Source organism: Rattus norvegicus, chromosome 1 (genome assembly GCF_021556685.1).
Source record: "Rattus norvegicus strain SHRSP/BbbUtx chromosome 1, alternate assembly SHRSP_T2T, whole genome shotgun sequence".
Classification (NCBI taxonomy): domain Eukaryota; kingdom Metazoa; phylum Chordata; class Mammalia; order Rodentia; family Muridae; genus Rattus; species Rattus norvegicus.
This window is the reverse complement of record NC_141534.1, coordinates 93,705,496-93,724,201: the sequence shown is the minus strand read 5'-3', so window position 1 is coordinate 93,724,201 and position 18,706 is coordinate 93,705,496. Positions and strand designations below refer to the sequence as shown.

General features: G+C 49.6%; 2 protein-coding genes across 21 annotated transcripts; one reads left to right on the top strand and one right to left on the bottom strand.

The window, feature by feature from the left end:
- Nucleotides 1–662: 662 nt before the first annotated feature.
- Actmap (actin maturation protease) lies at nucleotides 663–10,108 on the bottom strand. Of its 18 annotated transcripts, none has more exons than XR_015635410.1 (7): nucleotides 9,844–10,108; nucleotides 8,586–9,038; nucleotides 5,585–5,653; nucleotides 5,139–5,351; nucleotides 3,913–4,042; nucleotides 3,748–3,818; nucleotides 663–2,671 (listed from the first exon to the last, which is right to left on the bottom strand). XR_015635410.1 is itself a non-coding variant. In XM_087581740.1 (7 exons), the coding sequence occupies exons 4-7, from the start codon at nucleotides 5,287–5,289 to the stop codon at nucleotides 2,486–2,488; spliced, it is 690 nt and encodes a 229-aa protein (XP_087437866.1). In that variant the 5' UTR covers nucleotides 5,290–5,351; nucleotides 5,489–5,653; nucleotides 8,586–9,038; nucleotides 9,844–10,108; the 3' UTR covers nucleotides 663–2,485.
- Snrpa (small nuclear ribonucleoprotein polypeptide A) lies at nucleotides 9,786–18,532 on the top strand. 3 transcript variants are annotated; one of them, NM_001438291.1, is made up of 7 exons: nucleotides 9,786–9,963; nucleotides 10,403–10,494; nucleotides 12,727–12,899; nucleotides 13,901–14,077; nucleotides 16,049–16,222; nucleotides 16,597–16,685; nucleotides 18,158–18,532. In NM_001438291.1, exons 2-7 carry the CDS (start codon nucleotides 10,422–10,424, stop codon nucleotides 18,315–18,317), a joined length of 846 nt encoding a protein of 281 aa, NP_001425220.1. In that variant the 5' UTR covers nucleotides 9,786–9,963; nucleotides 10,403–10,421; the 3' UTR covers nucleotides 18,318–18,532. The 3 variants fall into 3 exon arrangements, with proteins under 3 accessions (NP_001425220.1, NP_001008304.1, NP_001425221.1); NM_001008303.2 differs by having other exon boundaries at nucleotides 10,400–10,494; NM_001438292.1 differs by lacking the exon at nucleotides 9,786–9,963 and having other exon boundaries at nucleotides 10,188–10,494.
- Nucleotides 18,533–18,706: the final 174 nt, after the last annotated feature.

Here is an 18,706-nt window from a genome sequence, read left to right as displayed (position 1 = left end):
TTACCTGCCTCACTTGGGTTCTGGATCCAAACTTAACAGGAGCAGGAAGTGCTCTTAATTGCTGAGCCATCTCCCCAACCTCTTTTTTCCCCCTTTCTTTAAAGATAGGATCTCCCTGTGTAGCTCGGGTTGGTCTGGAACTTGAGGTCCTCTTGTGTAGCCTCCAGAGTGCTGGGATGACAGTGTGTGCCTTGACAGTCACTGTACAGCTCTCCTAGAATGTGACCTTTTGCTGGTGTTGGGAGCACTGCAGCCACCCAGGCTTGTGTGCTCTCTTCTGGGCAGGTGTACCAGGTGCCTGTCACTTTCTGTGTTGAAGAGTTGATGCACTCGAAGAGACACACACAGTGCCTATGACTAACTTAAGAGTCTTATATAGATAGCTCAAGTTGGCCCTGACCTTGTCATGTAGTTGGTGATGAGCTTGAACTGCTATGTGGCTTCTATGTTCCAAATTATAGGCCAGCACCACTATCCCAGCTTTCGACAGGATGTGGCATGTTCGAGGTTAACCTGGACTGTATAACAAACCTGACAAAATCTGTCTTTAAAAAAAAAAGACCCAACAAACATCATATTCTTCTCTTATGTGAGAGGGGGCATCCTGGGGACTCTTTGAAGAGGAAATGATATTGGAACTAAGATGGAGAAGTTAGGGGGAGTAAGGGTTAAAAAATCTTTTTATTTGCATTTCTGTGAATGTGCATGTACCACAGCAAATGGAGGTGAGGAGGGAACCTGTGGGAACCAGTTCCTGCTCTGCCCTGGGTCATCAGGCTCCACAAGCACCCTTAGCCACTAAGCCATCTGCCAGCTTAAGGAGAGTGGCCATCAGTCAGCTCAAGGCTGGCACTGGCACCTGCAGTCTCTATCTGAAAGGCCACCATAGCAGTCAGGTAGCCTGCATGTGCCAAGGAGAAGGAAGGTTAATTCCTGTCTGTGAATGGGAATGGGGACAAGCAGTGTGTCCAGGCTCTTGAAGGTGCTTGGTGAACTCAGTGTCTTAAAAAGTGCCCCCAAAGATAGACCAGGTGGAAGGGCCATGACTAGGGTCTGAGTTACCAAGAGTCTTCTAGGGTGGGCATGTAGGATCATGCAGGAGGAAAAGACAGGCAGATCTCTGAGGTTGAGGCCAACCTGGTCTACTACCTAGGGAGTTGTAGGTCATCCAGGGCTACATAGTAAGACTGCTGTTTTGCTTTTGAGATAAGCTCTCACTATGCCTCCCTGACTGGCCTAGAGGTTGTTATGTAGACCAGGCTGGTTCCAAATTCAGATATCGCTACTTCTACCTCAGAGGTTCTCAACCTTCCCAATCCTGCAACCCTTTAATAAAGTTCATGTTGTGGTGACCCCAGCCATCAGATTATTTTCAGCATTATTTCATAGCTATAATCTTTCTACTGTTATGAATCATAAAGTGAATATATTTTCTCGAATGGTCTTAGGCAACCCTGTAAAAGGATCTTTTGACACCCAAAGGTGTCATGACTCAGTAGTGAGAATTTTTGTTCCTTTGAAAAACACAGAAATATTATGGGAATATGTTTTCATTTTAATCCCAGCTGTGGAATATGGGGCTGCTCCAGACCGTCCACAGCAGCTGATTGGCCTCACATTCTAGCAGAGGTGTGATTTTACCATTTGCAAATTGTTTCTGAGACTGTGACCTTCGGAGATCTGGGGACTTTTCAGAAGGTACATACATGTCCAGGGCCTGAGAGCTGAGGGGCTGCTGGTTGTGGTTTGTTAAGTACTTGTGTGCAAAGAAGAAACAAGGAGAAATCAGAGGGGCTGGAGAGATGGCTCAGTGGTTAAGAGCACTGACTGCTCTTCCAGAGGTCCTGAGTTCAATTCCCAGCAACCACATGGTGGCTCACAGCCATCTGTAATGGGATCTGATGCCCTCTTCTGGTGTGTCTGAAGACAGCTACGGTGTACGCGTAACATAAAATAAATAATTCTTTCTAAAAAAGAGAGAAATTAGATATCCTGACAGCAAAGATCAAACTTGCCCCAAGGAACCTGCCGCCCCTCATCTGCAGGCAGCAGTTGAAGGAGGGTGACGTCCCCTTTTCCCTGTCTATGGTTAGGGTTGAAAGGTGGAATAACCAACAGTAGTAAAAGTCTGGCTGCATGACCCATAGGTTGAGAACCACTGCTCTACCTTCTGAGTGCTGGGTTTAGACGTATGTGCTACCACCCCCAAGGCAGAGATCATGCTTTAAAAACCAAAAATCCTCCACAAAAACAAGTTTCCCTTAGCCAAAGCAATGCTCGATTGTGGAGGTAATTAGTTTAGACTTTGGACAGTGGTGAAGCTTGTGACTCCATATATGGGGTAATGTTTGAAAGACTTCTGGTCTTCAAGATACTCACTATAGGCAGATGGAACGAGCTGGACTGAAAATGCCACATAAAGGGATGGAGCTGAAGCATTCTAATGTTGATGGAGAGAAGTTAAAAGCAGGTGTCCCGGCCCCAGCTAATGGCTCCCCTCCTGTGGTCTGAGCAGCAGGGCCTGGCCACAGAGGCCAGCCTGTACCCCACCAGCAGGTACCACGTACACCCGTCCATCGGCAGCCCTTGCGGGTGAGAAGTCTGTCAGCTGCAGGTTGCTATCCCGGACTTGGCTGTAGTCCCACAGCTGGTAATGCCAACTCTTGCCCTGCTTGGAGAGAAGGAAGATGGCACTTGGGGAGCTTTCCTCTGGGAAGGATGGTGGTTGGTGGGGTGCACCAGGCACTGGGTGGAAGAGGCCTGGCAACTCAGAGTCTTCAATGTAGCCAGGGCTGGGCACATTCTGCACACCTATCAGGACCCCTGGGGGACAGGAAGAGGATGTGAGTTGCCTAGGTTACAGTAGGTGCCTGGGTAACTCTCTAGTCCAGGTGCTGCTTGGCTACCACAAGGTTAGTAGGGCTCTGTGGGTACACAGCAGGGCCTCTGGCTCCCATGCCGCCGGTATCTGAAGTCTGCCTCTTATGGCACATTGAAGATGGAGACAGCATTATAAGGAAAAGAACCCAATGTCTCCAGTTGTCCCAGAAAGAGCCCCCAACAGGCCACTCAAGGCCAGCCTCACATCTGGAGGCCTGGACTGATATACACAACCTGCCCTCCTTCCAGGCAGGTGAGAGGACCAAAGTGCTGGTGACAGACATGCATGCAGAATTAACTGTATTCTGTGGGAGCCAATGCTGACCAGGTGGCTGTAAGAGGAGGCAGCATTGCCTCATTACTGTTTGTGTGTGTGATCCCTCTAGGTTTAAGTGTGGGGCCCTGGCCTACAATCTGTGGTGCTATTTAGCTGGTGGAACCGTGCTGAAGGAAGGGCATCACTGGGGTGGGGCTGAGGTGGGGGTGAGCTACACTTCTAGGTGGTACTCTCCGTTTCCTGATCTCCCAAGAACTAAGGAGCTCTGTGCCCTAGGCTCCTGCCATCATAGGCAGTCACCAGCTACCATGTCTTTCCCTCCGATGAAGCATCCTCTGAACCGTGAGCTGCAGAAACCTCTAAGTTGCTTCTGTGAGAAAATCTAATACACTTCCCCTAACTCCTTCACTTCCACATGGGGACAAGCCCGGAGATGGGAAGAAACTTAGGCAGAACTAAGAGTCTGAAGAGGCAGGAGCTGGGCTACTCCTGGAGCTCTTTATTCCTCAGTCTGGATCTGAGCTGTTCTGGGGACTCTTAATTGGTAGACATTTGAGGGATTTGATGCCTGCTGGGGGACAACGACCTACCTGCACTCACAGCCCAGTGGGCCTTATGGCCTTTCTTTTGACATGGCTCATGGTTGAAATCCTCATCATAGCTAGGGCTGGTGTTAAGGTTCAAACTGTGTTGTGGCCCTGGGTGCCACCCTTCACCATCCCTACCCCACTCCCTCCCAGGTCATCCCAGGATGCGGGATGAGCAGGGGATGTCCGGTGATGAGGTGCTGTAGAACTCGATCTCTGTTGGGACCACCCAGGCCACCACAAAGGAGCTCAGCCTGACAGCCCAAAGTCTCCTGGGCCAGTTTGGCCATGTCAGCCACTGGAGAAGGAAGAGAAAAAGAGGGAGGGAGAGAGTGTGAATAAATAAGTCCATAAATATATAAATGAGAGTCATTTTGAAAGAGCTTATGATTGGTGTGAGTGCAGAAAACGAGGTGCAAGCAGGGTCTGATGTCATAGGTCTGTAATCCCAGTGATTTCAGATGTTGAATTAGGAGCATCAGTTGTTCAGTGTTGGCCTGAGCTACCCAGTGAGTTCTAGACCAGGCTGAGCAATTTGGTGAGCCCATTGCTCAAAAGAAAAAAAAATGAATGAAATACTTTGACACAGTTGGAAACAGAGCTCAGTGGTAGAACCCCTGGCTAGAATCCCCCAGTGAGGGGCTGGGAGTGTGGCTCAGTGGTAGAGCCCCTGCCTAGAATCCCCCAGTGAGGGCCTGGGGGTGTGGCTTAGTGGTAGAGCCCTTGCGTAGCAAGCATTATGTTTCTGACTTGAATTCCAGGAGTAAAAAGCAAAGATAAGATACACAAACATGGTCAGATGCTTAACCACTTAACCGTGATTGGTTTTCTCTGCCAACAATATAGCCAATTCAAGCCAAATTAAAGTATAAAGGCAAGTTTATTGGGGGCAGCTCTTAGGCAGGTTCACTGGTGCCAAGGAACAAGGCCAGGGAAGTTGCCGAGCAGAGACAGAGGAGAAGGGGTAAGAAGAGCACAAGTATGCACAGAGTGAGAGAAAAGCAGAGGGGTCAGGGAGGATCAAAATGTCTGGATTATGTAGTGAGAGCCTCTGGGGAGAGGAAGTTCAGCCACTGGGCTAGAAAGTTCAGGTAGGAACTGAGGAATGCTGGGAGAACCTGAAGGCCAGGTTCCCTTTTAGTAAATTACACAGGCACCTTGGCAGTTAGCTTGTCTGGGTCTGACACCCAACAAACTATAGAGACAGTGAGAGAGAGGAGTTTAGGATTAGGCAGTCTGGATTGACTTGTCCTGGTAACATCTTCAGTCTATTACTGCAAGGGGGTGAGCCAGGCGATGGGAATGAGACCTCCCCGCTCAACCTGAGTGCCTCAGCTGGCCTCATGTCACCCTAGAGAAGAGACAGGGCTGGAGGGATTTCCCAGCCAACTCACCAGAGAACATTTCTCCCTGTGCTGTGTAGCCTCTCTCCTTGGCCACCTGCACTAGTCTCTCCAAGGAGATGCTGCCAGGTGTTGAAAGAAGAGCTCCTGCCATCCACAAGGCCACCAGGCCACACCTGGGAGAGAGGCCATTCTGTAGCATGCCCGAAGTATTTCCTGAATTCCCCTGACCCAGAGGAAGGGAGAGGTATGCTGTCTAGAAAACTATGCCAGATGGGGAGAATAGGTGGGAGTTAAACCTGGGAACCTAGGGAACGAACACACACACACACACACACACACACACACACACACACACACACACACACACACACACACACAGATCCTGATGTGGAAAATACCCTGCGGATTTGTGTCTCCCTCCCTTCCTGGGATGCCTGGGCTTGGGGGTGCTTGGCCTGTGGGAGCCCTCTCAAATCCAGGCAGTGGGTTCTTACTGAGGGCCTTCCTGGATGAGCGACGGCAGGTCAGCACAAAAGAGGATCCACTGCAGGTCCCTTCGAAACCTGAGGGAGAGCAACCAGGGTAAGTCACAAGGGGACAGCTCTGAGGACACCCCCTGGACACTGAGCTGTCCTAAGGCCTTAGGGCTACTCCTGTCTGGGCAGCTCACTTCCTTCTCCCCTGCTGAAGCTGCAAACCCTCCACCCCCTCTAAGCCTCAGTTTCTTCATCTGGTGGTGGTGGTGGGACCACCATTTTGGATGTTTCTAGCTGCTTCCCTCAGGTCTTGAAAGACAAAGAGCAAAGGACCTATGCAACCAGGAGTCATAATTATTTATCTGAAGAGATTTCTAGAAGGTGGTATGTTTTATACCCAAATGTTTCTTGTTTCTTTTTGTAGACATTTTCCCCCCAAATGTAGCCTAGGTTAGCCTCCAACCAGTGGCAACTTTTCTGCCTTAGTTTCCCCAGTTTGGGAATTAAAGGTATGCTCCCTGATTATTCTCCCCATCAGATATAAGGGGTAAGGGCATAATGGCTCAGTGGATAAAAGTGCCTACTGCTAAACCTCACAACCTGAGTTCAATTCCTCAGACCCACATGCTGGAAGGACGCACACACACACAATAAACAGATTTAACTCAGCCTGAGTAAAACCAAGAGATCACCTTAACGAATCTGAGTAGGCCGCAGAGCTCTGCTGAGGCAGCCACATGGTTTCAGTGATCTCGGAGAGCTGCAGTAATTATTTATCTACCCCGCCTTAGATCATTCAGTTCTGAGATAAAAGACACAAAACTTTTATATTTATACTAAGGCTTTATCAGCACTAGAGCTGGGCTGATAGCCACCTTCTTATCAATATCTACTTCCGTATCAATAACCCCGAGTTATAACATGCTATGTTCCATCTGGGCAGCTCTTAACTCAAATTGGTCAGCCATGTTTTCAGGATTCACCTACTCTATGGCGTCCTCCCTCCACCATCTTCTTCCTCCTCATGGTTCCTGCCTCAGACCCCCAAGCCTGGGAATCAAAACCTCACCTATCTCTCTTCTGCCCAGCTACAGGCTGTGGGCATCTTTATTCACCAATCAGGGGTGACCTGGAGGCAAGGTCACATAGCATCCCTAGGTGTACAGGAGCGTCTGTTCTTCCCTGAGGCAAGCGGGCCAGTATTGAAGTATTACAGTAAGAGGTGACAGAGGAAATCTCAACAGTTTTAAATTAAGGAACAAGGTTTGCACAACAAAGATTGGTAAATGGGAGGAGAATTCACTTGTAGGTTTAAGCTTTCATACAGAATTCAGCATTACATTCACAGCAACAGACCAAGCCTCAACATGGGTCCCTCAGGCCATATGCCTGTTTTGTCCATTCCAAGGCCAGTGAGAGGCCAAGCCAGGGGTGGCAATTGGGATGCTCACACGTGAGGGATACGCAAAGCTCCAGGCTCTCGGTTTAAGATAATGCTAACGCTTGACCACGGCAGTGTGCTTAGAAGCACCAAGTCCTCTCCTTGAGTTCAAATGGAGACCTGTCCCTTCTTTGTAAAGAGGCCGAGAGGGAGCTTCAGCTTTCTTTGTAGGTGCCCATGGCGGAAGTGCTGGATCCTTTAGAGCTGGTGCTACGGTTTTAAGCCATATTATGTGGGTTCTGAGGACCCAACTCAGATTCTCTGCAAGAGCAGCAAGTGCTCTTAGCCAGACTCAACTTTCAGTCCTTCTAAAAGGCCTGACTTTGTCATCCAGGACTTCCTCAACAGTTACAGTTCCCATCCCAGGAAGTTGCTGAGAACAACAAATATTTAAAAACTCAGCCAACCATGGTGACTCATGCCTGTAATACCAGCACTTTGGAAGGAGAGGCAGGACTGCCATAAGTCTTGGGCCAGAGACCCCCGTCTCCTCCTCCTCCTCCTCCTCCTCCTCCTCCTTCACCACCACCACCACCACCACCACCACCACCACCACCATCACCACCAATTCTAGCAGTGGTGGTGTATACCTATAATCTTCTGATGTGGAGGAAGAAAGAACAAGGTATCCTCAGCTACATAGCAAGTTTGAGGTCAGCCTGGGCTACATGGGATCCTTTCTCAAACAAAAACAAACAGCAGCCCAAGAAATAAAGCAAAATAAACAAATCCTTTAGCGTAGTGTCTAACACATATTACGTTTGTGGTGTGATAGGTTCTTTGCACTCAATTTTCATGATGGCGGCTGGGCTACATGGTGTGTGTACCTTATAAATGTGGATGGAGAGCTTAAGAACCCCCTTTCCATCCTTCCAAGACAGGGTCTCACTATGTAGCTCAGGCTGGCTTTGACCTCATCTCCTGCTTGGCTCCCTGAGCTCTGGTATTATAGGCATGCATCATTATGTCAGGAACTAAGACTTTTTTTTATCAATTTGGACAAGAGGCTGTGGTCTCTTCTCTATGCTCTTCCCTTACTGCCCGTGTCCCTGGGTGCACCACTCTCTTCTTGGAACCTTTGACTTTCATTCTTCAAAGCAGCTTTCGTCTCCCAGCGAAGCCATTCCCTGGCTCACCAGACCTCAGGACAGTGCAAATCCCTCCATCCAACTCGCCACACTCCGTGTGCTGCTGCTGACCTGTGTTCCCAGCTCCCCTTTGCTAGTTTTTTGCAAAGCCTTTACTCTTCATCTGCGCCAGTGCTGTCTGCTCTCATGGCACCGTCTGTTCACCAGCACTGGTAGCTGCTGCTTTTCTAGAAGCCAAGGCTGAGACCTGTCCTTCGGGCCCCATTATAACTCTGGCTACTCTGGGAGTCAGTCACTGGCTTCTGCTCAGAACCAGGCATGAGCAGAAGCTGTTCTCTCTCGCTGGAGGCCAACCACTGAAGAGCTAAGCAGGGGCCTATCTGGCTGTTTGAGATGGAGGAAATGGGCAAGCAAAGAACAGCGTGGCTATGGTGATTTGTAAACAGGTGGCTGTCTGAGATCTGGGCTGGCAGGGGGGTGGTGACCCTACCTGTCCTTGTGCAGCTTCAGGAGTCTCTTTACATCAACTTTGCCTTTTGGAGCTGGGCCAGCCTTCTCCAAGGCCTCCTTCAGGAGCCGGCTGTTCTTCAGGCCGTAGACATGAGGGAGAGCAACCTCCACAGCAGAGGGTGGAGGGGGTGGGAGAGGGGGTGGTGGAGGGGGCGGGGGCGGAGGTGGGGGTGAAACAGAAGCCTGGAGACTACAAGGAGGAGATGGTAAAGCTAAGTCCGGGGGATTTGGGGGTAAAGGAGGTGGAATGTTGGTGTCTTGGGTCTCATGAATTATTGGGGGGATTATGGGTTTTAGGGGGAAAGAGCATTGAGAAGTCATTTGGGGTCTTCAGGAAGAATGAGAAAGAGGATCCTCCTAAATCTCTCAAGGATGGAGATTTTCAGTTTTTAAAAGAACTGGATGAGAGATATTCAGGCCTGCACATTAAGACCTGTAGAAAAAAATAATTAAAACTAGAACTGATTGCAGAATATGGTGCCTGACCAGTTGGTCTGGGAGAACCTGGGTTAGTATTTGAAACAGTGGAAAGAGAAACTGAGCTAAATCAAATGAAGAAGGCTGTGCTATGGGGCTGAGGCTACATTAGAAGGGAAATTTTGTAGGCGTCATCTCAGCAGCCGTAACTAAGCTAGTTTTGGTCACTTCTGTAATAAGGAGGTTCAGATCTGTTGTGAGGTGTCCAAAGGATGAGACTGGCCTACCTCACATCCCGGGCCTGAGTTTGAATCCTTGCATCTGAGCTAGGGTCAAGAGGTTAAAAAAAGACACGTAGGTGGGAAAACAACCTAATGGTGGGCAGGGTCAAGGAACCAGCCAGGAAGCATGAGAGTTGCAGCAGCTCAGCGATCAAAGGCCGACTAAGTTGGTAAACACCGCTCCACTAGAGAATAGAACCTAGGAATTTGCAGAGGCCCCTCCCCGGGAGGAAATGGCGTCACCCTGCCAGCCTCCAAGTGTCCTTTCCCATCCCACGTGGTAGAACTCGCAACCAGCACAACGCGCCTTGAAGGTCACGTGATACTGGCGGAAGGGGAAGAGGTGTGGCTCCCGAAAGGCAGTCTCCAGAATAGCACTGGAGCTCTAACCACGTCCCAATTGGCCAAAAGCTCGTACCCTTCTCTGATTGGTCCGTCCCCTCTCGGCAAGGGGGAGGAGCTTATCGCTAAGGCGGGAACTCAAGCGTTCTTTTCCTGGGCAGGCACTGAGGCCCGGGAAGAGACTTATTCTGAACTTACGGAGTTTGCGGGCCCTGATTAGCTCGCGGAAGGGGGTAGCCGGAACCAGGGAAGAAAGAAGCTGTGTGTCTTTGCAGCGTAGCTTGGCGGGCGCTGTCGGTCTGAGCGACGGCTTAGGTGGTGAGTTCCCGCGGGTGTAGACGCCGCTCGGCGCCGGGGAAGCGGGTGGAGCACTTGGGGAGGCCTCTCTTTTGAGAGACTAGGATGTTCCGAGTCGATCTCTACATTCTTAACTGGCTCCGACATCCGGGTTCTTTTTTCTCCCGGGTCGCCGTTCGCGCACGTGGACTAATGGGAAGAGCCGCTCCGTGTGCTCCGCCTGCCGGGGCTCGTAGTGCATTCTGGGATTCGTAGTTAATCTCTAGATCTTCCTTAACACGCGGGCTGGAGACGCGGAGTCCTAGGCTGGCTTTGTTGCTAAGTGTGCCATCCTCCCCCAATTCCGGTCTTACTCTACTCCCTCCTGGAAGAAAGATCCCTGAGCAGAGCCCACCAGTCCTTTAGAACAAAGAACTTGGGAAACGTAAGGCTAAATCGCTTTTTCTTCCTCCTTAAGCAGTACCTGAACATCTCACACCATGGCAGTTCCCGAGACCCGTCCCAACCACACTATTTATATCAACAATCTCAATGAGAAGATCAAGAAAGATGGTGAGTTCTTGGGGTAGCCTGACTCAATGCGATCTCACAAGAGTTGACCCCTTTTCACCTCTAGCACCCACGTTTCTTTTTCAGTTTTCCCCATTCAGTCTGTTAAGAATTGGCTTTGGCCTTTGTACATACTGGTTCCTTGGTTTCAACAGGCATTTTACACTCTGCCCTTTGATTTGCGCATTGTTAGTGATCTTCAAGGTTTTAGCTCACAGGTCCCTTCCAGGATTGCTCTCTCCATCGGTCTGGTGTTCTTGTGAGACTACCTCTGTCCACAAACCTCGGGGTGGTGGTCTCAGTGATTGGCTACAGTGCAGATAACACGCAGAAGCGATGGGCAGTGAATGGCTCTGTAATGGAGGTACAGGACTGTTATCCCAGCAGGTAGGAGACTGAGGCAGGTGGATCTTGAGTTCCAGACAACACTGGGCTACATAGTCAGACCCTGACACCAAAAGGATCGAGGAATGCCACTAGTGTTAGTCTTGTCTAGCGTGAGTAAGGATCTGGATTTAAGTCTCAGCAACTAAGAAGATCAGCATGGCCTGGAGAGGTGACCCAGTGGTTAAACAGCCCTCCCTGGTCATCCAGAGGATCCAGTTTTGATTTCTAGCACTCAAGGAAGGTTTGTAACTGTCTGTGACTTCCATTCCCAGGGATATGACATCTTCTGGCTTCTGCAGGCAAAATACCCACATATTTAAAAAAAACTTAGAAAACTTTTTTTTTAATACTTATTTTATTTATTGTATATAAGCACACTGTAGATGTCTTCAGACACGCCACAAGAGGGCATCAGATGGTTGTGAGCCACCATGTAGTTGCTGGGATTTGAACTCAGGACCTCTGGAAGAGCAGTCAGTGCTCTTAGCCACTGAGCCATCTCTTCAGCCCTAGATAACTATTTTTAAACAAAAATCCCGGCCAATTCAGTTTTTCTCTGGAAGGTAAGGCCCAGGGGTAGAAAGTTTACCTTTCTGCAAAGACTGAATCCCAGCACACATCTTTAAAAAACTAAACACAAGTAACTATATATACATAGTTGGTATGTGTCTATAAATGGATATGTGTGTGGGTGGGTGGTCAGGACGGCTCTAGAGAGGCCTTCCTCCTTCCACTGTGAGTTCCTGAGGTCATACTCAGGCTGTGAAGCTTGTGAAGTAGATGGATGCTCTACCACCCTTACACTGGCCCCTTTGTGCGTTGCTTTTTTCTCAGTAGCACTGAGAAGCTGAGGGAGGGTCATAGTTCTTATGACCAACTAGAGAAAATTGTCCGGGGAGGACCAGAAAGATGGTTCAGCTGGTACGCATGCTTGCCAATAAGCCTATCTTTCCCAGGTCCCACAATAAATGACTTCAGGTACCTGATGCTCCTGCCTCCAGCTCCTGATCCAGGAAATCCAGTGTTGAGATTCCGGGGTGGTGCCAGCATGTCCAATCCACAGGCTGGTAGCTGTTAGTGAGCAGTGGTCAGTAAGTGAACTTGTGACATGAACAGCAGGAGACAGGATAAGAAGAGGGAGATAAGAGGGCGTCTAGACAGACCAGTTGGAGAGGGCCTCCTGGAGGCTGCAGACTTGTGGGAGACTTTAGTGGCTCGGAGAGGGCAGTCATGGAGATGTCAGGAAAAGGACATCCCACTCAGAGTTCAAAGGCTGAGGAGTTGCAGAGACTGGGAGGTCCTGCTTGTGATCAGAGACTGAAACAGGAGGATTGCCTAGAGTTCAACTGCAGAATTGGACTGTGCCTTGAATAAGTAAGTGAGTGAATGAAAGGACTGAGGTTAGCTCATCTGGAGTGAAAGAAGTGTTTGTTATTTGAACAGCAAGTTCGTAGCGGGTATATAGCAGTCCACACCTTGTACAGCAGTGGACGTGTCCTTTGAGTGGTTCTTGGCTGTTTGTGTTACTGTACGCTCTTGAGCTGTAGCATTTCTGGGTATTCTGTCAATCGCCTGGTGGCCCGGCCCCTCATTTGGGCTGTCCTTTTTGTGTTTTTCTTCCTCCACCTCCATGCCAGAGTTTCTCAGTGTAGCCTGCCCTGGCTGTCCTGGACTTAGACCAGGCTGGCCTCAGATTGTCAGGAATCTGCTTGCATGTGCGTCCTGAGTGCTGGGATTAAGGCATGCCCCACCATGCCTGGCTGGGCTGTCCATCTTCTAAGGATAGTGCAAGTGTAGGACATTGAACCCAGGCCTTTTGTCACAGTGTCTTGTCTTCCCTGAATGCAGAGCTCAAGAAGTCCCTGTATGCCATCTTCTCCCAGTTTGGCCAGATCCTGGATATCCTGGTGTCTCGGAGCCTGAAGATGAGGGGCCAGGCCTTCGTCATCTTCAAGGAGGTCAGCAGTGCCACCAACGCCCTGCGTTCCATGCAGGGCTTCCCTTTCTACGACAAGCCCATGGTGAGTATCTTGAATGTGAAGTTTGCGTGTTGTGTGTAGTGTAGGAGACTGGGCGGGCGTGGACTTCCTGTGGCCTGTAGTGTTCTAAGGATGCGACTTTCTTTCTCTTGCTGTTCCCCTACTTCCTGTGTTCCTTATACGGGGGCTGTGGGACCACAGAGTGATCAAGTAGCTGAGTGTGGTGGCTTGTGCCTACATGCAGGAGGCTGAGGCAGGAGAATTAATTGCCAAGAGTTTTGACTCAACCTAGACTGCAGAGTTGGAGCCTGTCTAAAATACTCCAAAAATATGATGGAATCAAAGTGAGCAAAGGATTCTGAAGACGTCCTATGACTGCAGCCTCTTGCCTGTACTGCCAAGCTCCACTGGAAGCCTTGTTTTAGCCACCACCTTTGCTTGTCCCCCTCCACACACCCAGCCTTGTCTCCACATCTGAATTCTTCTGAGAGCTCCCGTCCCTCCTTACAACACTGTCTTTCAGCTTCCTAGGAAAGCACAAAGGGTTCCCCTTGTCCTTGTGACCTCCCCTCCTCACTTCCTCTGATCCCCATGTAGCTAGGCAGGAGTGGAGCCCATCCTCCTGCCTTCGTCTCATGAGCAGCTAGGATCCCAGACCAACCTTTCTCATCCCTTAGCTTCCTGGCTGTTCCCTTGCTAGGTCCTCCTTGTGTCCACAGGGTTCTCACCCCTCCCTTTTGTGTGTCTGCTTTTCCTGACCATTGTATCTGAAAAGTTGTATCCAGGTCCCCTTCTCAGCAGGGTGGACCAGGCCAGACTGAGCTCATGTTGTAGCTTACAGTTATAGCTGCTTCCAGGCGCTTAGACTTACTAACTTTCTACAATAATTCTGTCAAGTGGAAGATATCCCCATTTTACAGATGAGGAAGTTGTCACCAAGCAATCTCTAACATTTTTTAGCAAGCTCCTTTTGATGTCTCATTTTGAACCCTAACAGTTTCCCCTGATTTCTATACCCTTGACCTTTCTGCTCTGATTGGTAGCGTATCCAGTACGCAAAGACTGACTCAGACATCATTGCCAAAATGAAGGGCACCTTTGTGGAGAGAGATCGCAAACGTGAGAAGAGGAAGCCCAAGAGTCAGGAGACACCTGCTGCCAAAAAGGCTGTTCAGGGTGGGGCAGCTGCCCCTGTGGTTGGCGCTGTCCAGCCTGTACCGGTAAGTGCAGAAAAGTGTCCCTCCCACTCCTTCAGTCACATGGCTTCATGTGGGGGTAGAGTGAGCACGTTGTCCCATTGGGTTGGGTGAGCCATATGGATGGAACAGGTCTCTCTTCCCCTGCATACACTTGATTGTTTTTGAAGGTCTGTCTGCTAGTTTTCTTCCTTGAGTTTGGTTTTGTTTTGTGTATCTTTACTTCAGTGTGTGTTTGTATGTTCATGTTTGTGCATGCTCACGCTAAGTCCATGTCTCTATAGAAAGTAAAAGTTTACCAGCCTACCATCCGTCCAGTCCCTAGTGCTGTAAGCAGAAGGAGAAATGAGGAGAGAGTTGTTCTCTGTTGAGGAAAGAGATCACAGAGTAAATGCAGAGGTAAAACCGCCTTTGCTGGGTAGGAGGCAGAGCGCCTGCACATGCTCTAGGCAGACGTGTCCGTGATGCTGTCTCTGCTGGTAAAAGTGCTGGCCAAGTAAGTCCTGGGATCCCGTGGAAGGAGGAGGGAACCCTCTCAGTTGTCCAGTGCTGAAGACAGCTTCTGGAGTTCCGGCCTCCAAGACGGCCAGCCTATGGGTAGAGGGATGGCTCATAAGACATGACAGTCCAGCCTGGTAGGGAATCCTTGCACTTCTGATGCCCTGCCTAGGACGAGGTATGCCTAGTTCCCATAAGGTTCTGGGTTCAACTCCCAGCACTTGAAAGAAGGGAAATTAACCTTGTACTACGTCAGGGTTAATGTGTGCCCTTGCGAGTGGTGTCGAGACTGGGAGGTTAAGGTTATTCTGGCCTGTTTTGAGAACATTAATTCAAGCTGACTCATGGGCCCAAGTGTGACAGCTGACCCAATAGGAAACAGGGCATCATTCTGCAATGGACTCCAGAAACACTGCATAAAGGAAAGGACAGCTGAAGTGTGGAGCCTCCTTCCGTCTCCATCCGATGGTTCTTAGGCTGAGTCATTTTGTAGCTAGTGGTGGTAGATGTGTCTTTGGCTTGGCCCAGTGATCACTTCTGCTCTCAACCTTTCTTCCATCTTCGATTTATTTTCATTACTAAGTTACATTTTTGCTTATTGTCTGTGCTTATGAGTGTTTATGCCCATGCACATGAGCGGAAGTCAGAGGGCAACTTGTGGCCAATTTTCTTCTACTCTACTGGATCCTGGAGGTTGAACTCGGGGTGTCAGCTTGGAGGCTGGTGCCTGCTGAACCACCTTTTTTGTTTTTAGTTTACATTAGAGTGTTTTTAATATATGTATATTTTAATACATATAGGAGTATGTACATGTGGGTGTTTGTTTTTTTATTGCATACGTGTGTGTGCCTCGGATCCCCTGGTCTGGAATTAGTAACAGTTGTGATCTGTCCTCTGTATGCTGGTCCTCTGAAAGAAGTCAGAACTGCTGAGCCACCTCTTGTCTTTTTTTCTTCTTTTGTTTAAACATGTAATTTTTGGGCCACATGTGCTACACACCTTAAGTCCCAGCACAAGGCAGGCATGTATGTCCTTGTGGGTACAAGGCCAGTCAGGCTACGTGGTAAGAACTTTCTAAGTTTGTGACTGTTTGTGCACTTGAGTGCAGTCCCTGTGGAGGCCCAAAGAGGACACTGGATCCTCTGGAGCTGGAAACATAGGGCGCCGTGAGCTGCTGTGTAGGTGCTGGGAACCATGCTCTCTTGACCACTGAGTCATCTTCAGCCTCCCTCCAATGTCTTTACATACTTCTGGACAAAGTTGGGCCTTAGTAATTATGCCTCTTTTTTCCCCCCTTCAAAAAGCTCTCTGTGGTCTAGCATTCATCCTTGAACTTCAGCTTTTCCTTCTTGGCGGCTCAATTAGGTTTGCTTTTCATCTTTTCAAGTGTGGGTCTTTCTCTTTCTGTCTTATCTCAGTGGCTCCGTTGTGCTGTGGGCACTGTGACCTTGCCTTCCATTATCCCTGTGACATCACTGCTAATTCTTTTCTCCACAGGGCATGCCACCGATGACTCAGGCACCCCGCATCATGCACCACATGCCAGGACAGCCTCCCTACATGCCACCACCTGGCATGATCCCGCCACCAGGCCTTGCTCCTGGCCAGATCCCTCCTGGGGCAATGCCCCCACAGCAGCTCATGCCTGGGCAGATGCCACCTGCCCAACCTGTAAGTGTCCCTACCCCACCACAAGGTCTCCTAAGCATAATCTTCCAGGAGAAGTAGAGCGGTTACATGGGCTTCTAGGTCAGTCAGGTGGCGCTGCAGCTGAGCTCTTGTGTGGTGACCCGACCTGGGACAGAGGGAAGTTGGTTTGTGAATTGGTCTGGGAGAGCATGGTGCAGCTAAGCCACTGTCTGCATCCAAGTTAGTGCATGTACTCGGGTCCAGGTCTCTGCTGCCTTGGGCCTTTGGTCTCTGGGCAGAGAAAGGTGAGAATGTGTGCGTTGGAGGAACATGTGGTGAAAGAGGGTGGTGAGCAGAGTGCAGTGCTCGGCATCCCTCTTGGTACCCATGACCATGGGCTCCCCTCTTTCCCACAGCTCTCGGAGAATCCACCCAATCACATCCTGTTCCTCACCAACCTGCCTGAGGAGACCAACGAGCTCATGCTCTCCATGCTCTTCAACCAGTAAGTGGGGCTTCCTGCTGGGTGGGCAGGTCTAGGTGTTTGGTGCCCAATGCCTGAAGGTGTGAAGTGGGATAGGAAGGAGGTGCATAAGGACACGCAGTGCTATGGGCATCTGTGCGCAGGTCGTTCGGGTCCCGGGCTGCCTTTGCTGAGTCAGTGTCCTTACAGGTACAGAGCAAGGGAAAAGTGAAAGCAGTAACATGTTGAGGCAACCTGTTGAAAAAATGGCGTGGGCACTCGGGACAGGAGGACCTCGTGCCCGGCCAGTGTGATGGAACCTGTAGGCCTTGAGTAGAGGGACTGCAGAGTGGAGAAGGGCTGTTTGCCTAGTCTTCGGGTTTCTAAGAACACCTCTTCCAGAAATGTCTGGTCAGGCTGGGGGTGTTAGTGGTGGTGGTGTATACACATAATCTCAGTACGTGGTTGAAACAGGAGGCTTGAGTTGAGGATCATTTTCTGCTGTGTAGCCTAGGCTATGTGAGGCCCTTGGTAGGAGCGTTACTTGATCTATGTATGAGGCTGTCAGCCTTGTCTGGTATGGAGGAATAGTCAGCTCTGAGATGGGGAAAGTTTGTTTGCGACCTTACTCTCCTCCCCCTCTTTTTTTTTTTTTTTTTCTTTAAGACTTTCTTAGTTTTACTTTATGCATTTGTCTGTTTGTGGCTATGTGCCAGAATTGTGGGATATCCTTGAGCTCGAATTTTAGGCAGTTTTGAGCTGTCTGACATTGGTGCTGAGAACTGAGCTTGGGTTCTGCAAGATCAGTTCTTGATCTTAACTGCTGAGCCCTACCTCCAGCCCCTCCCTTCTTGTTTGTGATGGAAACAGATGGTTTATTAGGTAAACATGGGCACAGTCTTCATATGGCCAGGAGCTGGTGATCCTCCTGCCTCCACCTCTAATGGAAGTCTGACCTTCCATACCTGGTATGGATGATTCTGTAGAATTATGCTGAAGGAAGTTTGAGAGACCAAATAAAGCTGGAAGCAGGACAGTTGATACGCCATCTCCACAAAACACTGCGTGTTTGTGAGACTGCTTGCCCCGGAAAAGATGTCCATTTCCCTGGAGCAAGTGAGGGAGTTCAACAGTCATGATGGCACCTTGTAATCCTGGTGCTCAGCCTGAGGAGCTAAGGTCCAGCCTGAGTTACTTAAATAGGGACCCTGTCTCAACAAAGCAAAAACCAGAGACTGAGAGTAGGGATTGGTGACAGTTTGTGGGACTGGGGGTGGACTTTGGGGGAACAAGGGGTTCTAGCACTTTGTTTGGTCCACATTGTGATTGTTATTTATGTGATTTCATTTAATGTTGTTTACGGTAGAGGATCTGCATGTATTTTGTCCACGTAATCCTTTGGGTTTGTGTTGTGCATTATGGGAAGCTTAGCTTCTCTGGCCTCTGTCACTGGTGCCAAAATATTAGGGGAAAGCTGAGGTGGGTCTCTGAGGTCTGTTATTCCCTTCTCCCAGGTTCCCTGGCTTCAAGGAGGTGCGTCTGGTCCCTGGGCGCCATGACATTGCCTTCGTGGAGTTTGACAATGAAGTGCAGGCTGGGGCAGCACGAGATGCCCTGCAAGGCTTCAAGATCACACAGAACAATGCAATGAAGATCTCTTTTGCCAAGAAGTAGCACCTTTCCCTACGGAGTGCCCCAGTCCCCATTCTGGGGCTGCCCCTTCCCCCTCTCTTGGCTCAGTCCCTGAAGGTAAGTCCCCCTTGGGGGCCTTCTCAGAGCCGTGAGTGAGTGTGTGTCTGCCACACAGCATTGTACCCAGGGTCTTCCCAGACATTGCACCTGGCGCTGTTGGGTTGTGATTAAAGTGAGTTTTTAGGTTTGGTTTTTCACCAGTCTTGTCCGCTTTATTTTCTTGCCTAACTTGTTTCCTTCCACATCAAGAGTTTGGATCTCGTGGCTTCTGTGGGTTCACAATCTAAGAAAACACTCGGGAGTGGAGCAGTATTAAATGCGTCTGAGGTCTCAAATCACGGAATGCAGGAAGAAGAGCACCGTGTATAATT